The sequence below is a fragment of the Pezoporus wallicus genome, unplaced genomic scaffold (genome assembly GCF_028554395.1).
Source record: "Pezoporus wallicus isolate ANWC-B61680 ecotype Strahan unplaced genomic scaffold, APGP_CSIRO_Pwel_v1 scaffold_7392, whole genome shotgun sequence".
In the NCBI taxonomy this organism is placed as follows: Eukaryota; Metazoa; Chordata; class Aves; order Psittaciformes; family Psittacidae; genus Pezoporus; species Pezoporus wallicus.
Genome location: NW_026639923.1, coordinates 1,231,623 through 1,253,227, shown reverse-complemented (window position 1 = coordinate 1,253,227; position 21,605 = coordinate 1,231,623). Strand labels below are relative to the sequence as shown.

Below are 21,605 nucleotides of genomic sequence, written 5' to 3'. Positions count from 1 at the left end.
CAAGGAAGCAGCGAGTGCTCTCCTTAGAGATCAAACTGATTTTGATTGAAATCTTCAGCTAAAATTTCCATCACCAGCTCTATGCTCCTTTGTTAATGGTACTTTAAAAAGAAAGCAGCCCCCAAACACAATTAAGTACTTTCCATTTCCAGTTAAATCAGTCCCACCCACATTACTAGTTAAATCAAAAAAGTTTCTTCATGCTGCAGTAAATTAACGACTATTCATGGCGCAAAGGGAGTGACAACCGGACTGTTACTTCCTTGAGGTCAGTTCTCAACACAGTTGAAAACAATCCGGGTTCACTCTGCATTGTTCTCAAAACGGACATATTGAAGGGAAAATCATAAGCACTGGGGCCTGATATCTGTAGATAATTATTCATGTGGTCAACACACAAAAAAAGGAAAGCATGGTGTGAGAGATAGAACAGAAACGCTGTTCGCACCCTATTGAGCACAGGGGAGAGACGGCTGTTGAAGTACAGCTCGTATCTTTTAGTTACCAGGAAAAGGTGTCAGGAGAAGAATTTAAGTACAGCAACTCGTTGAGCACAGGCACAACGAGGTTTAACACACAGGGAACACGGAAGGGGAGAAAATGGATGTCATAAACCTTAATAACAGGCACCAGTGGAGATGAGGAGGTGGCAGGCAAGATTTACCTGTGAGATGCAAAGGGAGGGTCAAGGGGAAAGATTATCAGTAGTTGGCTGAGTGTGATGGCTGGATAGAAAAGAGGGGGAAATGTGGAGCATGTGTCATACACACGAGATGGACATTATCACAGAACTAGTAACTGCTGTTCACCTGCACTGGGGTGGTGTGAAAACTGAAGATACTGCAACTCTTTTATGCTAAAGACTAATAAAAGCAGGATGTAAAAGACTTCTTGAATACCACACTTCGGTGAGAAACCCGTAATGCCAACGCTTGACAACACAAAAAAAAATGACCTTGCAGTTGATGGGGTAATTTACCGCCTTTGCCTGCACGGCTCTATCATAAGAGACAGCTTGTCAGAAAGGAAAAGAAGGCGCAAAAGCTGGCTGCCAATCTTCGACTCAAACACTCCCTGAATGAAACCAAACCGAGCTCTGAAACTTCGCCGCGCTGCCAACCTCGCGGGCTGAATGAGACACCACACAAAGGGCAGGAAGGGGGGGGGGTAATTTGCACCTCCGGGCTCGCTGGCTTCATCACATACCTGCTGCTTTCCTCGCTGGCTCACAAAATAAAGCACAGCCGCCGGGAACAGCGCCGGCTCAAGGCAGCCGCACCCCGGCCGTGCCCCCTGCCAGCCGCAGCCGGCAGACCGGGATTCGAACCCGCGGCACCGGCGCCGGAGACGACAGCGCGGCACAGGCCTAGCGGGGGCGCCGCGAGCGCGGGGACGCGGGAAAGCGTCTCGCCGGGCTGGCGCGCACGCGCGCGGGCCGTTGGCGAGCGGCGGGAACGCGGTGGCGGCGGCGACGTCCCTCCCGCCTTGCGCGGGTCCGGCGCGCGCCCCCTCCCCCCCCCCCCTTCTCTTTCCCCTGCCGGCCAATCAGCGGCCTGGCCTTGTGAGGCGGGCGGGGCGGCGGCGGCGGGCAGGTCCCGCTGAGGGGAGTGAGGCGGGGGGGAATATGTCTGTGGGGAGCCGGAGGTAAAGCGGTACCGAAACACTTTCCCCCTTCTCCCGCCCAGTCCCCAGTGTTCCACACACGTTCCCCCATGCCCATAGCTCCCTCCACTGCTCCGCGGAGGATGTTTCCCCGCACAGACACGGCCCCGTTGAGGTGTAGGTCAGGGGAAGGTGGGGTGAGAAGAGAGGGGGCTGTGGTGAGGGAGCCGGCGCTGAGGGGGAGCCGGCGGCGGGGCGGAGGCAGGCGGCCGTGTGGGGGTGTTGTGAGGTGCGAGCGCTGCCAGGAGAGGGTTAAACCGCGCTGGTGCTGCAGGAGACGAGAAAAGTTGAGGCTGCGTTTGGGGGCGGGGGAGAGCAGACGCGAACTGTGTTCTATCAACTTCGCGCTTAGGTGCTTTGTTTTTAACGTGCGTTTACCCTGGGTGCACTTCTTTTACAGTTACTCCTTTCTTTTTAAATAAGGGGGGGGGGGGATTCTCCCACGAAACTTTTCCCTTTTCGGAAGGCGGGACTGGAACAATACCCGATGCATTGTTTAAATGTAAAACCTCCAGCGCCTTTTTCATTTATTTATTTATATTTTTTTTTTTTTTGGTAGGGTTTTATTGCCGCCGCTGTTGTGATAGCGCTTTCCCCTCTTGTGTTTACAGCTTCTGTGAGGGAGAGACGCTGAGAGGAAGAACCGGGATTCCTAGGCTGCATAAACAAGGAGAGCAGGAGTCCATCTAAGCAAAGCTGGAAGGATTTCACCTTGTTGCTGTTTGTTTAGGGAGATTATCCCTCCGCCCCCCCCGCCCCGGACACTCTCCAGCTGAGCATTTGTTTCGTTGCTGCCTCCACAGCCGGCCAGAAAAACAGCGCTTTACATGTTAGAGGTGATTTTTTATCGTGGTGTGCCTGCAAGAGAGACATCGGCGCCAGTGTTCGAGGGGGAGGAGGGAGATGCGATCGGCTGAGGTTTTCCCTACCTCCGGCTGAACGTGAGAGTTCAAGTGACATCGCCGCTGGCCTGTGGCGGACTGACTGCCCAGCGAGCCGGAATCACAGCCACAGCTGCTGGGTTTACCTGCCCGAGGACCCTTCAGACCCTCCTGTTGACGACAGAGATTTGTATCCAAAGGAAAATCGGATTAATATAAACTATGCAGAGCTTTGCGGGGATATCTGGAGACTACCCTGTCTGCATGGCTAATCTTGAAATTGTCTGAAATAAATCCTTAGTGCAAGGAATAACAAGATACTTTCAATTAGTTGGTGGGTTTTGTTGTTTTTTTTTTTTGCCCCTCAACCCTTTTTTTCTTTTCCTGCCACGAGAATTTTAACGCTTCTACCGGGAAGGTTTCCACAGGAGAATGGGACACATGCTGGAAAACTCACCACGCTTCATAAGAATCACGCGGGGAGCAGTTTCCATCATCGCTGCGGTATGAAAGGTACTCTTTGGATTGTCTGCTGGTGGCTGAGATGGATCAGTCTCTCTGTTTCTGTTAGCGATGTGCTGAAGGATCTGGATTTACTGAAATACTGACGCCCATAAACTTACTCGCTTTCTGTGGAAGGCATTGGATGTGACAGCGCGGGGAAACATGTGTTTCACATTTCTGACTGGTTGTTTTGGTGCAATCAATATCTCCACCAGAAACATTGACTTAGGTGGCGATTATCATACCGGGAGGCACGGGGAGTGCTGCTTTCGGGCTGCATGCGGAGTGAGCACAAATCAAAGAGTCCGCCGCTCCTGTGAAGTGGGGGGATCGGCTCCCCCCAGGCTGCGGGGCAAAGACAGGGGGGGATGTACCCACCCCACCGCGGACAGCCCGGCCTCGAGGTACGGAATGAGCAATGACCAAAGTGCTGTCAGGAGTGGCAGGCAGTCGGATCGGATGGGGAGCAGTGAGGCAAGAACCGTGGATCGCGAAATTACTGCCCGGAGGAATAGCAGGCGAGGCGGAATGATGATAAAGTTAAACTTCTGTTTCATCTTCTGTCGGGGATGGTGGGCGTTTCTGTTGCTTCAGCTCCACATGTTGCAAGCACTGGCACAAGGTAGGGCTAGAGACGTTTTTGTTTATAGAAATGCCGCATCTGCCTTCTCAGAGGAAGGGAATCTCGCTCGGGTGCAGAGAAACCCTTTTACTTTATCCTTGTCAGAGGTAAACTGCAGAATTTGCACTGAGCTGATTTCATCCAGCAATGGTCGTTTCTTACACACAATCGTTTCTTTATGGAACACGGATTTGCAAACTGTACCTATGTGTTTCTCTCCCTTTCTTGTCCTATCCTTCCCCTATTCCAGCCTTCCACTGAGACTCAAAAGCCCTACCAGAACCAAACCTGCTTTTTATTATTTGCTTAAATATGCCCGTACATTTCTGTCCTTTTAGGCAGCAAAGGAGTTAACTGCTGGTGTGTGTGTGTGTTTAAAAACACTGTGCAATTGATTCGTAAAAACTGCAATTGATTCGTATCTGAGCATTTCCACATCACAGATCCTTGCAGTCAAATGAGTCACTTGTAAAGGAAGGGTCAGAGTCGACCAATAGACTTTAAATATCAAGTGCCAGTCACTTTGCATGTAAATTGCCTTCTCAAAAAATTGCCAAATGTAGTTTAATTCTTAATAATCCTTTGACAGAGTAAACAATAAATGGCAGGCAGAAGCATTACAGTTGGCTGCGCCAAATAACATGCTGAACAAACGCAGCTTTCACTTTCTTTGCTGGGTTGAGTTTTATTGCTGTGTGCATTGTCTGACTGAAGTGGTGTGTGTTGGACAATGCAGAACTGTATCTTGTGGGACGAGGCGTTAGTTATTAGAAGCGGAAGTTAATACTCTATAAAGGGGAATGGTCTTTGTGTTTTAGTTCTTTGTTTTCAAGTATGTCAGAGGGAACAACGGTGCATTCAGTTTTAATAGCTGGATGGGCTTGTGTGTTGAGGAAGAGGGGTTTTAAGCCAAGTCTGCTGTAGATTGCTTGCTCAGGGTTTACTACTGCATCCTCGGAAAGTTTGGAGCCGCAGGTTACAGAAGAGTTTTAATCTAGTGTTTAATAATGGACTCCACCCTCATAAACCTTTCTCAGTGCTTTGTTTATGCTGTCATTGCTACTCCCAAACTACTTATGCTGAGGCCTGCAAGCCCTAACAGGGCATTGTTATTCTGAAGCAAGACATACCTGAAATGATTCTCTCTGCAGATTAAAATTTACCTTCTTTCCTTTTGGTACTTGTTACTGATAGATGACAACGTGGTGCTTCGTTTTGGAGCACAGATGCTCATGGTTCTTGCTGTTTATGTTAAAAATGCAAAAAAAAAAATCATATAAGGCAGTTTAAGGTGCTAGTGATTCAGGAATCAGTTTAGATGTCATGTAAACCAGTTTGGTGTGGCTTAGTAGTAAACCAGCTGTATTAATGGATTAAAAAGTGAGTTGAAACTTTAGCACATACTATAGAAAAATGTTTCAATAGCATATTTTGGATTACTAAGTATTTGTAGTAGTATCAGTTTTAGGTAATGCATATCTCGAGGGGTTCTGTAGTGTTTACAAAGTATCCTAAAGTCCTATTACCAAGTTAGTTTGACACATCAGTATTTAAGAGGGAGAGGGGGAGCAAAGTGAGAAATACTATTTCTGAGAAACTTTGGTGCAGATGAAGGCATGGCGTTTAGAGGACAATTATATAATGCAGAAACAAAATACCTTTTTTATATAATCCAAAAAGCCTACATTACAGTTAGTACTTTAAAAATTCTTTGATACGTAAACCAGTGTGGAGGTCTTAAGGCAGAGAGCTTCTACTGGGTTTTCACAAAATTTGTATTCATTCATAACTTACTGTTCTTTCTGCACTCTGAATTCTAATGGATCCTAATACATTCATCATTTTTATACAAAGATTTACTTTAGAGAGAAAATGACAATTTTCATACAAGTCCTTCACCAAAATGGAAGTTTTGCTGCAGCCACAGAAAGTTTTTAATGGAACGATGTGGTCATATGCATGAGAGAATTACATGACTCCAATCTTTTTGTCTGATAAAAAAAAAATGAGCATTCTAAATATATGGGCCATGGCTGTTTTGAATGAATCATAATCCTATGCTATAACCAGCTAATGTTTCTGTAATAACTACTTCAGCATTAAAGAAATAAATATTTTGGGCATACTGAAATACAGGTTCTTAGTTCAGAGGAAACAGACTAGATAAAGCTGTTGAGATTAAGTGTTCATACTGTAAGATGAACAGAAGAAAAGGTTTTCTACAGCAACAGGTTGGTTGAGTATTCTCCAATACCTGAATGATCATCCTGGTAAAAGCAGATCTGAGGCAAATTGTAGATAAAACCACTTGTAAATTCATTTTGTACTTAGCTCTCCAGCTTCTCTGTCTTCCGGTAGTTGTGTTACATAATTACATATAATGATTTATTTGATTTCTTTTTCCTTTTCAAAGTGAATTTAATTATTTCAGAGCATACAGAGGTTTGTTGTACTGCGTATTAAAGCATTCTCTTCAAACCTTAGTATTGTCAGTGCAGACCTCATTGTGTGAATGATTTTCTGTGTGGAAGAAATATACAGATGACAAATGTTGTGGCCTGTCCCATGAGCGCAGCCAAGGATGGTTCTCCTGCTTCTGTAATGGCTGCAGACCTGCAGAGATGCCTGTTCAGACTGTGTGTATCTCACCATTACACTGGCCTGTCTGTGAATGGAAGCTTGTCAGAAAAATTAACCTGTAAGAGCCTGAAAACTGTTGCACATTTCTTTGTTTACTCAGTTCTTTCTTTATGCCCGCCAGTCTCTACCATGGCGCCTCTTTTCTTGGCAGTTTTGTTAAATTTGAGTATTAGGTGCTAGTTAGCCTCAAGTCATTGTGTGTCATCAAATAGTGATGAGATGCTAATTGATAATCACTATAATTATCAAATTAGAATTTGCAAGGTGATGGTAGAAGTGAATCATTTCCACGCAGTAACTGACTGCTGTACTTGGAACATTTTCCTGCAGTGACGTCTAGCTCAGGGGTCTAGCGTGCCTGGGCATAGTCCTGTTGAATCCATGGAGGTCGTTGTAGGATTGGAATTTATTAGTTATGTATGAGATTAACAAACACTGATGCCTGCTGAGGTACAAAATGTTTACTAAAATACTAGAATATTTGTGTGGAAATAGAAAAATTCTGCTTATTTAAATAGGTTGGAAGTTGCTAGAGGCTACTCTACATGCATCTTAATGGCTTTAAGTATCTTCCCAACATCTTCCTTTTGTGGAAGAGTGAAAGAATACTTAAAAAATATACTCCCTGGGATTGATGGCTGTTGTTCAGAATGATTTCGGAATAGATAAAAGCAGTGCAAAGCTTTAAGCTTTTCCTGCAGGAGATGGGTATCTTTAAATATTAAGAAAGTGAAGCCTGTCTGATTTTTCTTAGTTTTACAGCAATGGAAGTATAATCTTTTTTATGCTCCTTGATCAAATCTGTAATTCAGAATTCTACGTGCACCCGAATGTGCATTTAAGGTGATACTGATACCTATTATACTTTGACAGAAGCCATGACATGGTAGATAGAAGAAAATGTTCCTGGGGCCCAACTTTTTTAATTCAAATATTTGATCCGGTGTAATTTCTGAATATGCTAAGTATAGGAAGTGTTTTCAAGCAAATTTCAAACTGCATCAGATGCAGAGATGGTAAGCAACTTGCCTATATAGTTGTTGGAAGAACAGAAATGGTTAAATATGAGGGCAGTGCTTAATGGAGAGTGAAGAGTGTTCTGACTTAAGTATAGAATGATGCATTTCTAATTACAAAAAGATTCTGTTACTGGTTATTGGAAACTCATTAATTTGTATTGGATTTACCTCTTGTATCCCCTTTCTTTAGATGAACGTTTTAAGTATGTGCTAGTTTTTAAGCAGGTGAATTCTTTGTGTATATTATTATAATAATTGAAAAATTGATCTGGAGGAGTAGATGAAAGCCTTGTCTAAATAGAAATGGGGTGGAGAGAGTTGGCCGTTTCTGTGGCCATAGCATGTGATTTCTGACTCTCTGCTGTGGTCAATCTAGGTTTGGTTTATATGCTTACATTCTTCTGAAAATGGCTTATTCTCAAGACTTTTCAAAGCAAGTTCAGAAAGATGCGTATATATCTCTAGTAACATTTTAGGTACAGGGTTTCTTGAGAGTGCAGTGTAATAGTACTTATTAGAGGTGAAGGAAGAGCGTATGTAGTAAGTCTTTATCAGTACTGTTTGCATGCATTACCAGAAGATGCTTAGCCTAGGACTGACCTGGAGAGAGAGGTTGTGGCAGTTACACTGTGTGCCTTTCACATACGAAGAATGGAAGGGAATCTGTGTCTGTGACTCGTAGTCCTTGAAAGGTTGTTCTGAAAGGTTCTGTCATCTCTGTGTATAGTCATACGTTTTGAACAACAAAGTATTGGTTAATATTTTAAAGATTGTTTGCTGATTAAACAAACTGTAGAAATTTTAATAAACAAATAAAGTGAATTATTAGGAAGCTGCCATGTGAAGGGCTTGGGCTTTTGTATGTCTCAGAGGGGTTTTTTGGTTGTTTTATTCTTACCAACACACACATACAAGTCTTGAACACACTCTGGATTCAAACAGAAGATTTTAATGCATTTAGTGACTTTGATGCTGCTTTACCTGAACATCCCATTCCGAATGGCCTGGTTATTTGGTTCACTTGGACCTTTCTGCTGTAATGAATCTATGGGCAGACTAGAGGCAATTAGATTCCTCATAGAGCAAAGTCTTGTTCATGTAGGGTTCACTGCAGAACAAGACATTTCTTACTCCCTCTTCAAAGGTACAGACAGAATATGTGTTGAAATAGTCTCAAATGAACAAATTGACAATTTATCAGTCCTTCCAAAATTGTGTTTTCTTGCAGATATAAACTTGAGTAATTTTTATAAGATTTCTGGAGAGATCAGAAAATGCCAGAACTAAGGTAGCATGTGCATCTTTAATCTGAATTCTTTCTGTTTGTGCACTATGATTAAGTTTAAATTGATACATACTAGTTTACTGTCTACATTAGTCAGACCTAAGGCTGAATACTGCTCACTGCTCAGTTTTTCAGTATTTTGTTTTCTGGTCAGTGGCTCCGCCTTTTATCTACTTCAAATCTTTCAAATTCAGCACAGGAAGACTTTGTATGGACTAAAGGAAGATCTGTTTGCAGCTATAGCATGGCATTGGATTAGACTACTTACAGTTATGACATCTGGAAAGCAAGTGATTGGTGGGACTTCATTTCTGTTTCTGTCTGTGGAGTGAGCATTTTCTAGTGAATGAAGACTCTTAGCTCCATGTGTTTCAAAAACGGCCCATACAGCTCATGTAGAACAAAAATATAACTTTATCAAGGTGTATTCCCGAAGAAGGTGAGGTTTCTGGAGTTATTTCTGCCTATGCTGATGGTGGTCTTATTACAGACTATTGCAGACAATTCCATAATGTTCGTTCCCTAGGACTCTCCTGATAAGTGGCCTCACATGTATCCTAGATAAATTAACTACATTGGAGATGTGCAGTAGTTGGTGTACTTTCTTATGAAAGTGTGTTGTTTGCTCAGTTTATTGTTTATGAATAGGTGTTAAATAAATGCGACAAATGTCTTTCTTTTTTCATGTAAAAAAACCTTCCAGTTCCTTTATGGACACGGCTGTTGGAATGTCACAGCCCCAGAACTTCCAGTATGTTCTATAAAAATCAGCTCATGTAGCACTTGGAGGTCTGAGTTTAAGGGGTTACAAAGCTGGAAAGGGAAGAACCTTTTATTTTCATGTGCATACTAAATTAAACATGTATGACTTTCTGTAAGATCGATTCATTATACAAATTCTTGTCTTCTAGACATATATATTTGTATACTGTATCTTCAGCATTAGTATTTTTGGTTTACTAAGGGTTATTTCTTGTTCTGCCATTGCTACAAAAAATAATAAATCTATTACTAGAATATATTCTAGTCTGTTGCTGATCATATGGCTTATCTGTGAAATGCCCCTGGGGTGTAATACAAATGACAGCCTCAGTGATATTAAAAATGTAGATCTAGGTTTTTTAAGGGAAGTGTTTTTAAAGTTAATTTTCATCTGTTTAGCTCCCTGAACTAGCTTAAACTGGGGTCACACAAAGCATCAGGGACAATGCAGAAGAGGCTATGGGAATGGATGGCCAAGGGGCGTGACCCTAGCAGCCATCACTGAGATCGGTTTAAATTGTCAGAGACTTTCCAGACTCAGACAAAACACAGGGGAATGTACACTGCCTGACTTCTGAAAAACACCTGGAGGCCGCTGTGCCTGGGCAGAAAATAGAAAGGTTACTGCCTTTAAAGGGGTGGTTTAAAGACTTAACTTTGGATTTCTTCTCTGAAAGACCTTTTCAGTGAGCTTCTTCCTCTGTGAGATGAAGTTTTTCTAAAGAAAGTCTTCCTAACCTGCACTTGTAAGGGAAGTGCCAAACTTAGGTAATAGGAATATTCCTTTTAATCCCTGTATATATCAATTCCCTGGGATATTATGGGAATAATATATTTTCCTTAAGAAAAGAAACTTCGTAACTTAAGTTGCAAAGTCCACAGGTATTACTTTTTAACATTTGTATCTAATACACGTGTTCAGCAGGTAAAAATGGGGGTGTGAGCTCCAGCAACTCTGAAAAAAGGAAGTCTGTTAACACCACTTTATGCAAAACGTGGAAGTGGGTTGTACAGTCTTATGTCACCCCATCCAGATAACTTCCGAAGTGTCACTTTTGATAAACAATAAAGCATTTTTGGTTTTTAAGCAGACAACTTGAATCTTTAATCCTGTTTCTCAATATTTCCATGCTCTGTTGCAGTAGCCTGAAGAGAAGGTTGATTCTGATAGATAAATCACTGTCCCCTAGGTCTCTTTAAACCACTTTATGGTCATTCGAGTCATAAGCCGTATATTTTTCTAATAAACTCCTAGGTCTAACAAGTTATCTAAAAAATAATTTGTTGGGTATAGCCCTCTTGGACTAGAAAGTAATGATACATAGCTCCAGTACATGTTGCCAAAATGGTCCTACATTGATTCCAGGCTGAAATTGAAGTTTGCAGCTCATTACACACAGAATCAGATGATCTGGTAGACACTGCTTTCACCCTCAGATTCATATTTGTCTACCTTGTTATATTTATTAGCCAAGAATGTTGTGGCTTTGATATGTGGTTTTGGCATTAAATTCATAGGAAATCTACTCAGTAGTTTTGCTGCCTTTTAGGGGAAGGTACCAAGAAAATGATGGAACTATAATGCAAATATTTCAGATGTTTAGACAGTTAGAAAAAACACGTTTTGTTGTACTGGTACTATATGTTCACCTAACATTTGTGTTAAATACAGACTCAGTACAACACTTATTGCTATCTTCCTTGCACATTGGGGAATGTCCCTTGTTCTTATCTGTGAAGAAGTGCAAAGGACATTCATGACTAAATACTTCTGAAATAACTAAGTGGTATGCAGTGATTGGCAAAGAAATATATGGTGCTATGCTGTACTTGCAGTTCAAAGATAATACATTTATCCTAACATGGAACATAGGGCAAGTGACACAGTGGTGTAGTATTGAAGGGTGGGAGGAGGTTAAGGGGAATTCTCTGTCAGTATTTCTGAATGTGTGGACTGATTAGTGTAATTTTAAGACTTTCTGAATCTGTGCATGTAAAGGTACAACTATTCTTGCAGATTGTTCAGGACTTTTCTTCAGTTTCAAGAGATTGGACAAATCAGATCCTACCCTATTGTGCTAATGTAACATTCGCAAAATAGCACCCTGTTGCTTTCTTCCCTGCTGTCCCTATTGTTTAGAAACAATTTGTCCATGAATAAATATGTCCTTTAAAGTCTTCAAGCACCCTTTCTATGCTGCCTAAAGAAACTTATACAGTAGCTCAGCTGATAATGCACTGAAAATACCATTGTCCCATAATGAAGACTGTCTTTTTGTTTGCATGTATGCCCATCTGCATGTCTCGCTGTGTCCCCTATTTGCTTTATTTATTTATCCCAAGCTGATAAAGCCTCTATCACAATGTGTTTCTGGTTACTGCTCCTACATGCTATTGTAATACAGCTAATACCTACTGCTAGTAAATGACTGAAGTGATAGTGTAAAACTGCTTCTACGTGGGAAATGTAGAAAAGATTCCTTAGTTATCCTCTAACTGGGAGCAGAATAGCTTTTCTAGGACACTTGTATTATCTGAAGCAGGGCTTTTATTATGCTAGAGGACCTTGTTCACTACAGATAATCAGAAAGATTGTTTAATAGTAGATTATCCTAGGCATTGTTTTCCAGAAATGTCAGATAAGACTAAGGGGCAAGAGATCAGGAACTGTTACTCCTGTGTTTTACCTTTTGCTATTTTTATTGCCTCGAAGAAGTTAGTTTTGTTTTTGAAGAGGGAGTAACTGAAGTTACTTTTTAAAATAATTTTAATATGTGTCACTTCAAACACCAGATTTAAGGTGAACCCTGTCAACTAATTTCCCATTTCCTTTTAGATCTTATTTTTTTACAAACATAATTGTTACTTCTTTATTCTGAGCAACATCAGACACATCTTAAATGGAGGAAAAATATTTGGATTATTCTTTGCTTCCTGCTATGGCATTTGCAACCATCACTTTTAAAATAACAGTTTTTAAAGAGAAAGATAACATTTCTTGTAGTTATCTTAGACTGTTTTTTGTGTACTATCTTCTCTCTTGGAACTAATATGTAGGATTCTTAGATTAGAAGAACTACTGAGAGGCATGTGAGGGTTTTTTTTCCTCTTCAAAAGAATGCATATGTTATATAGTAGCTTATTGAAAGTTGTAGCCTGAGAGAAGGCCTGTTCCCAGAGCCTTTTCATGCTAGTGCTTGTTATCCATACAACAACGGTAAAAGTTCACTTTTTAGGGTTTCTGTTCATAGAAATGGAGAATAGGTTAATAATTCTGCCTTAATTCGATTAATAAAGTAGCTGTGATGCTATTGTGCAATGAAGTCATGAGCACAAAATATTTCAGGTGACTCTGAGAATAAATCTTCCCTTTATACACAACTGTGAAGTAGCAGTGAATAACAGAGCAAGACAGATTTCATACCTGTGTGTTTTGAAAGCTTATCTCGAAATAATTTATGTAGTACCTAACATCTTTATTTCAGGTTCCTCTACTAGTGCTGATAGCAGTCTTCCTCAGACTTAATTATTGTCATTATAGATGATTTATTATTAGCATTGAATGGGTCAAATATTTATGCATTTTTTTTCTGAATCTTGAGTTGAGAATTCTGAGTTAATGACAGTCATGTCATCCTCAAAAGTTTTAAGTGCTGGTAATTCAATGTTACATTCACTATGTAAATGTATCATAATTAAAATGATACCTTGTCAATCCCATTCAGGTTTGTCGTAAGTATAATTTTCAGCTTTTGTATACCAGATATAGCTATGTCTTCTGCTACCCAAAGCCTCAACAGATATATTTATGGCATGCTGGTGTCAATAAAAATCTGCCATGTTAACTGTTGTGCCTGTTCAAATTTGAAGAGTACAAATTTTATTAGTTCTGTTACATAAATCTGGGTAAGATCTAAAACTTCAATTTTTGACATTTTCAAATTGCTGAGCTCCACTATAAAAAAAATAAATCAGTGGAGCAGCCAATGAGAAAATATAAACTGGCTCTGCAATTGGAGCATCTTAGAGGCAGAGATGGGATACTTTTCACTGATAACAGTGCAGAATGAGAGCTCGATGCCACCAACAAATGTGGTATCGCTTTCACCCTAAATACTCTTTGACCAAATAGAGATTTAAAAGTTTTTTCAATTTATTTTACACATTTGACATTATGCTGAATACATGTTTTAAAGTTTCCTTCCTATCAGCGATTTCCTCTATAAGTTGGGAGTCAGTGAGAAGAGACAAAAACACAAGTAAACCACAGGCAAATGAAAGTAAAAGCTGTCAGCAGAGGAAGCTGTAGGCAGATAGAGCTTTTAAAATTACCTCAACAGCAGTGGTGGCTTCCTCTAAACGGCTGAGTCCAAATGGGCTCAACGAGGGAAGGAAGGAAATTCTTTGGTCTAGGTTCTACTTTCGCTAAGTAGCATTGTGTTTTCATTGCCCTTTAATTTGTTAGTTTTATTGTGATAGTAAATATATGAGGGATAAAATCAAACATCAGTACATAGGCGTAATTTTTCTATACTTACAAATGACAAAATACAAAAGCTTTCACCCACTGTAGTAAAAGGGAGTGATTTATCAGTATGAGTTGGTGGCAGGTGAATTGGGAGACAGACAGTGTTTTTCATCTTCTAATTTTATTCCGTTTTTCAGTTACATCTTGGAAGGAAAACAGTAACTGTCATTTTATGCTTGTGCAGTCTGGTCTAAAAGAGTTACTAAGTTAAAAAATGATCGGTGGCATTATTTAATATCCGTCCTGATGGTTTAATACAAATGAGGTCAGAGTTTTTATAAAGTGCTGAGTATTCCTGGATTTCCACACTTAGGTGTGAACAGTGTTCTTATGTATAAGAACAAGAACTCTTAGTAGTGTTCTAAATATCTTGCTAGCAAGCTGCTGGACATATAAATTCCGCTAAGCCAGCTTCTGTGCAAACGGTTGCCGTAGTGGAGTAAGAGTTAGCTGTCACTTCGTTAGAATTAATGGCATAACTACTCATGTTTACTTGCAATTCATTGCAGCATGAAGTGATTGGGAATTGGTGCTTTGGTAAATTATGGCATAGTGCACATTTTTTTATAACCAATTAGTGAGTGTTGGTGTTGGGCACCTGCAATGCATCTACTTGTCACTCACACTTGAGTTGAATTTAATTAACATCCATATCTCTGTGTTACCAGAAGAGTTCTGCTGGAGCTATTAACATGTGACAAAGACAGCGGATGCTATCTGACTCTGGAAAGAAAGAAAATGTGTGCTATACCTGTTTTATTCCAAGACCAGATACAGTGCTGTTCTAAGGACATGACTACTTGATTGAAAGAGCTCCCCAAACCAGTACCTGAGTTGGCAGATTAGAGTTTCTTATAATTCAGTCAAATTTTATATTCTGTTTGAAAGGCAGATGTCGATTTCATACATATTTGCAGCTCTCAGTCACTTTTCCAGACATCCAACAGTCTCAGCTGCCTGGAAAATCTGGAGAAGTGTCTACATACTGAATCAGCTGTGTGTGTGCATGCTTGGTCAGATGCTGCATCAAAGCAAATATACCACAAGACATGGCTAGTCAGAGCTCATGTAGGAAGCTGACAAGTAGAATGTACTGTAAAGATGAAGAACCATCCATAGTGATTGATATATTGGGGAGTTTTGAAGCCTTCAGGGTGTTCCAAGCCCTCTTAAGTCCTACTAGTGATGCTGGTCAGAAGTTCTTTTACTTTTGTTTTCATTTTTCCAGGCAAAGTATTACGTCTACATAAAAAGACATTTTAAATTAACATATTATTATTAGGCATGTTAGTGCTTTGCATAATTGTATTTTCCAAAATTACATTTCAATGCCTCTGCCCTGTTTTTAATAATTCATTTTTAACAAGTTATTTTAGCATCTCTGAAAGAATGTTTTGACTCATTTGGCATTGAGTTAAATAATTGTACCCTTATAGTGTTCAGAACCGTGACCCTCGGGGTGCAATGTAACAAGGAAAATATTGTTCCAGCAATAACTGCCACTTTTAGTTCCTTCTACCTTACTCAGTTGCCTTCACCTGCTACTCTAAATTCTGCTGCCAGAAGCAGTGGGGTGATAAAGCAAAAGAAAAAAACCATGGAGGTAAGCGACAGAGATAGTATGAATAGAGCTCAGCCTTAACTAAGGCCATCTAACAACACCTCATTTTTTACAACACTCATTTTGGAGGCCTTCTCCTTCCTTTTGTGAGGTTTATTTGTCCTGTTTCACATAAATTTCTCAAAATTAATTTAAAAATGCTTCTGGATTTGACTTAAGTCAAAAATTTTAACTTTGTTGAATGTCTGAGTTTTTAAAATACCCATTCTGCTCTGTGCAGTCAATCCATATTTAACTTTGTAGACTCTTCAAACTTCCCCACAAAAAATCTGTTTTCTTTATATTGGAGAGAAAACAGAATGTATTTTAAGAGTTTTAGCTTCACATTTAGTTAGTTGTTGCTATTATAAACATAATGGTCCTTTATAACCTTTCTTAGTTGTCTAAAACTATGAAAACAATGATATTGAAGTAATTATCTACAGTGTGGCCTTAATAAACATTAAGATGTTCTTAAGCCAAATGACATACAACAGGGTGGCATATTTCTTTTTTTGTTTCAGATAATGACATTAATGTCAGTATCTTGTGTTACGTGTGATGCTGTAATTTATTGGAGGGGGCTATAAAATCAATTTTTGTGATTCAAATGCATATATTGCAGAATTTCAGATTTCTAGCCATAATTTGTGTTTATGTCTGCATCTAAATGTAGCCTCGTTTTGTACCTTGTAAATTGTCAGAGAGAAACTGTATGAAATTGCATGATCTTAAATGGAGATTTCAGATCTCATAAATCTGCATTGTGAAATGTAATCATGTTAGAGTCAAAACACTTGTGGTTATCCAGTTACTTAGTCCTGCTTTTTATGTCATTATGTGTGCAGCAGTTCTCTCGGAAACAAAGAGATAGGGTCTTTCAGATGTACCATCTTTGAAGAAACAGCTGAAGGCAACAGGTTTCAAGCTCTTTGAAACCTTTGTGCTTTGAGTCCTTGGTAAAGGATGGTCTATCATCACTAGTGGTCATTTTTATGAAGTGGGCTGTTACATTGTTGGGAAGAAAAATCAAGTGCATTATTAAATAATGCACAAAAAGGTCGTCTGTTTTTCCTCTGTAGAATACATTATTCTTCCTGTAGAATACATCCCCTATATTTTAGAAGTTGGGAAAGTTATTAGGCTAATTACAATGAATCCTTTTGGTAGGAGAAAACTAATGACCATCTAAACTAATATCATAAAAAGGAAGGTTAAGAATTATATGGCTTGGTTAAACATGATAACTAATGTAATTTTACTAATACCATAATGTGATGTATAAAAGTAGATGATTTTAATTTTAGCCAATGTTCTGTAAGGCTTACACGTTAGAAACATTCTCTGACATGGTGATTTTTACTTTACAGTCTTTTGAAGGGTTATAAGCTTTAAACATTTGCATTACTGGTATGAAATTCTTAATAGTTTTTCTTTAGGCATTTGAAAGCTTCAGTTGTGTTGGGTGCTTTAAAACTTCTTCCATTGAGTAATTAATGTATGGAGTAGGGTTACTTATAAGTATTATGGAAACTATGCAAATTAATTCCAGTGAAGTCCTTTAACATCGGTGTGTAAACTGCTCTCCTCTTCCTACTGTCACTCTGATACATTTTTTTTGCACGTAAGTAATTATGGGGGATTTTGTGTGTGAAAAAGGATATGCTTCAGCAGCTTTCAGCAACTGAAAAATTAATCTATCCACTTACTCAGACTGGTAATGGAAGTAGTACTTTTTCCAGGTAAAAAGTAAATTTAAATGTCAGGGGTTTATGATGCCAATACTTGTCTTTTGTTATACATATTTTGCATAGCAGCTCATAATAAAGCCAAGGAGTCATTTATTTTGGTTTTGGTTTTGCGGCTTGGTTTTTTTTTTCTTGTTGTCTTGGTTTTTTTAATGTTATATTTTGGCTCTATATAATAGGCTTAAGAAGATACACACAATCAGGCTGTTGAGAAGATCAAAACCATGGAAGGTTTTTTAAACAGAAATTTTGTTTGAACCAGGAAAAGACATGAGACTGTATCTTCATGTGTTTAGTAAGCAAAAGAATGTAGTACATTTTGAGTAATGTTGCTTAGCATAGACAACCATAATCTCTAGTCCTCTAGTGGGGCATGTGAGCTCTTTCATAAAATGGGATATTTTTCTCTATTTTTTAATGAGGTATCTAAGTCTGAAACGTAGTTGTTTATGAAGGTATTCTAGGCAAAACCAGCAGTACTGAACTGTGAGTTGCACAATTTTACTGTACTTGGCTATTCGAGATTTGTAGATCCCCAGTGGTAAGAAGGCAGTATTTATTCTAAACTCTGTTCTTCCCTTTCATTAGATCAAAGGGAAAGAGACATGTTTTCAGTAACTCAAGGGTTTTGATTTATCTTACTTTTAGGTGTCCAAAGAAATGCAACTAAGTTAAGCAGAAGGACTTCCTCTAATTGCCATGATTTTAAAAATGAGTGAAAGAATTCACAATACTTAATGTCCTTATGTATCTTTCTCCTTTCTGTAGAAACTCCTTCCCATAAAAACCAAGGAGCTTTGTCCCCTTACCCCTGCCTTTCGTTTTTTGCCTGCTTTTTTTGTTCTTGTGGGTTTTCTTCCCCTCCCTCCCCCCATGTTGTAGGTAGTGCAGGAACTTCTATTAGCAGAAAGGATGTCCTGTGTAGGAGACAACAGAGATACTGCATAAATGGCTTTTTCCATGCTGAAAGATGATGAATCTTTCTTGAGTTCTTATCTGTAAATTCCTGATACTGTCCATCTGAGCAGATAATAGACTACATATCTCACAAACTGTAAGTTACAGAGAAAAAAGTTCAGTGGGAAAACCAGCTAAAAACTGTGGACTCTTGCAGAGGGTTTCCTTAGAGCAGGGACTCCAGAGGCGTAAATATTTGCCATAATCCTGAAGCCTATGCAGATGTAAGGCTCAGGTTCCAGTTAGCCTAACCTGTTTATCAGAATGAACATAGAACCTTTGGGTTTGCATGTAAGTCACAAGTTTCTGTACATCAAACAAGGATTAGTGTTGGAATAGCTGAGTACAGCTCAGTCCATCCCTTTTTTGTAAAGGGTATTTCCTTAGCAAATATTGTCTGCTGGAACTCCTCAGATCTATGTTGTTTGTAAGACTGGAGTTAGGTAGGAGAGTTTTATTTGATTACTGTGATTAGAGTGGCAGAGAAATCCTTGTCATTTATCTTCTTTAGAGTCTTGATGGCTATTTGACCATCTTGGAACCTGTTTCTCTTCATGCATCATCCACAGAATTATTTATTAAGTTCTGAACAATTAACCCACGCAAACTTTCAAGGCAAAATAAATCTGAGCTAGGGCTGGTGAAGCACTTGCAGAGTGTCAGTATTGCATTGATATTGCAAATATCATTCATGCATTCATTCACTTTTTATATCTATTTGACAATATAACATAATTTAAGGGAAGAAAAATACATTTTAATAACCATATTTCTGTATTACAGAACAGCTATTTCGGGAAATTAAAGTACTTTCTTAGCTATGAATAGTACATTGAAAGAATCGTGTAACAGAAATACTTGTGTAGATGTCCTGCTTACTTCCTGGAAAGTACCCTATTAATTCTATTACAGATTATTAGTAGTACCTCATAAAGTGTGTATGAAGATGAGATTACTTTCAGCCTAAGTGAAGAAAGTTATAAAGACTGAAGAACCAAACCTTTGAAGATGGTTTGATCAGAGTTTACTGGAGACTTTATTATATTGATGAGTTCATATGGTAGTGTTAATAATACAAAAATCTGCTACACACAAAGCAGCCACTCACAGCTTTGGATTCCTAAATGAATGCCACAGTAATGGGAAAAATTGGCCTTATCATCAAAAGGAGTTTGTAATTTTTTTTTGGTACTTCTAATTTGTAATCTATTTTTTTTTTTTTAGTAAGTTTTCACATTTTGAAAACTTTGTCAGAGAATTGTAACTCTTTTGTGAGGATTCTTGTATAACAAATGATGTTTCTACTAGGAAAAATACATGTTTAACTAGAATACACTTTTCTCTGGGAAGCTATTTTGATATTGACTTTAAATTAGGATAGCTAAATAATATATCATCACCAAAGGCAATATAACAAAATACATGTGGAGTACGTTGAAGTACATGTTAGTCCATCAACTTTGTGGAGAACCTTGTCCCTGCGAGGTAGACAAATATTATTCTAACCTTATTGCTGCTTTGGGAGTTAATGGCCACAAGAAAGATATGTATGACTTGTTAATTAGCTATTAATAATTAAACTTTTAAGTTGCATGTTGGTCTTCTGCTCAACACACATGCTTTGAATTGCTCACCTTCCATTAACATTACTTTTTAGAGTTTTTAATGGGGTTTTAAAAAGCTTTAGAAGTTTGCCTAAATAAATTGAGATACAGTTAGAAATGTGCAAAAGTGGGCTCATGTCAAAAATACTACATTATACTTAGAAACTAAGATTTATATATTCAGTTTGTGTCCTTCATGGTTTTCAGCTTGGAATGTTTTGGGCCATTTTGACCAAATTGACTTTTCTCTGTCTTACAGTGGATGAAATGGCATTTTGTTTAGACCCTGCATTACAGATAGAGAGGATAAATTATTGATTGTTGACATTTTGTGCAATATCAGATGTTACTCTCTCCAAGATCTTTCCTAAAGGATGGAATTGAATTTCTTTCATCTTTTAAAAGGAAAGTAGAAAAGCACAAATCAACTTCAAATTGATTTGGAAAAATAAAGCTTTTACAAATAAAAAGTTTTTTTTATATATTTGCATTGCTTAAAATGCCTTTTTTTTGTCTTATGACTATGTTAATCTTCATAAACTGCTTCTCATCTGACATATGGTATATAATTTTGTTTCAGTTCTTTCACATCAACCTAGTTACTGTTACATAAAAATGTACAATTGGCAAGGGAAATTAGTATGTTCAGTGGCATGATACTTATAAGACTTTGAGAAGTATCTGGGGTATTCATGTGCACTGTAAGTAGACAGCTGTTGGAAGAGGACTCTGCTAATTGTATGGTTGCTCCTTTTCAGATAGCACTTCTTCTGGGCCCTTTTGGTTTGAATGGAAAACTACAGCTAAACAGTTGTCAATAAAAGGGAAAACTCAGTTAAACATATGTTTGTTTTAAATAGTTTTATATATATATGTTTAACTTGCAAGTAATTAAGATAGTTTTCTGAGGGGGAAGGAGGAGTGGCAGGAAAGAAAAGAGTCACAAGTTTAAGAGATCAGTTGAAATTGCTCTTTAATCTTTCAGTCAAGGCTCAGCATAATATTGTCTTAGGAAGTGAAGCAAGATGAAATGATAAATGCAAATTTTGTAGGTTTTTACTCATATAGACCCAGTGAATGAAAAAAGTTGAACTAAATGAAATAAAAAAGCTCCAGGAAACAATTTTGCCACCACGCTGCCATTGTAGAATACAGTAGAAATAGTTGCAGTTGCTTTCATTGTTAAGTGCTTTCTGTTCAAATTAGAAGCAACTAAGTATTGTTCTGTGGAGACTTCTGCCTGTTCTTACAGACGTTTTCTTGGTCTTAGCAACAAGAGAGATACATGACAAGCCAGGGAAAGAAACCAATGTGTGGTTTGCTTTGACTCTTGGTGTTAAAGGGTTCTTTGCTAGAAATTGATAATGATGAACATTTCCAAGAGTTAATTCATTATTCTTGGTTTTGGAAGGTTGGTTTGATTATGATTTTCATTTAGCTAAGTTCTATTCCTAAATCATTGAGCAATAATTCCATGCAATTTTATTAAAACTAATGAAACGAATACTGTGTTTATAGGCCAGATTCAGTATGGTACTGCAGCAAAAGCTTAATTTCAACTACATGAGAAGTGGTATTATTGATAAGTCAAGCATGCATTATCTTACTGAAGTTGGATCATTTGTAGAAAAAAACCCTCCCAATCATTTAAGGTCTTTCATAATGAAAATTTCTGCAAATTATTCTTAGTAAATGACAAATTCCTATCAGTCTGCTTGGCTTTGCTCTTCTACTTTTGAGCAGTTAGTTTAGTATTTATTGGAAAACTGGCAGGAGCATCATTCAAGTGTTAC

At 38.6% G+C, this 21,605-nt stretch overlaps 1 protein-coding gene across 1 annotated transcript in view; it reads left to right on the top strand.

Annotated features, from left to right (window-relative positions):
- The first annotated feature begins 2,900 nt into the window (after window positions 1–2,900).
- The window catches only part of SDK1 (sidekick cell adhesion molecule 1), a 418,140-nt gene continuing 399,435 nt past the window's right edge, over window positions 2,901–21,605 (top strand). Inside the window, exon 1 of the mRNA XM_057416915.1 lies at window positions 2,901–3,669. Within this exon, the coding sequence (XP_057272898.1) occupies window positions 3,210–3,669 (460 nt within the window). The 5' untranslated portion in view covers window positions 2,901–3,209. The remainder of the gene's footprint in view (window positions 3,670–21,605) is intronic.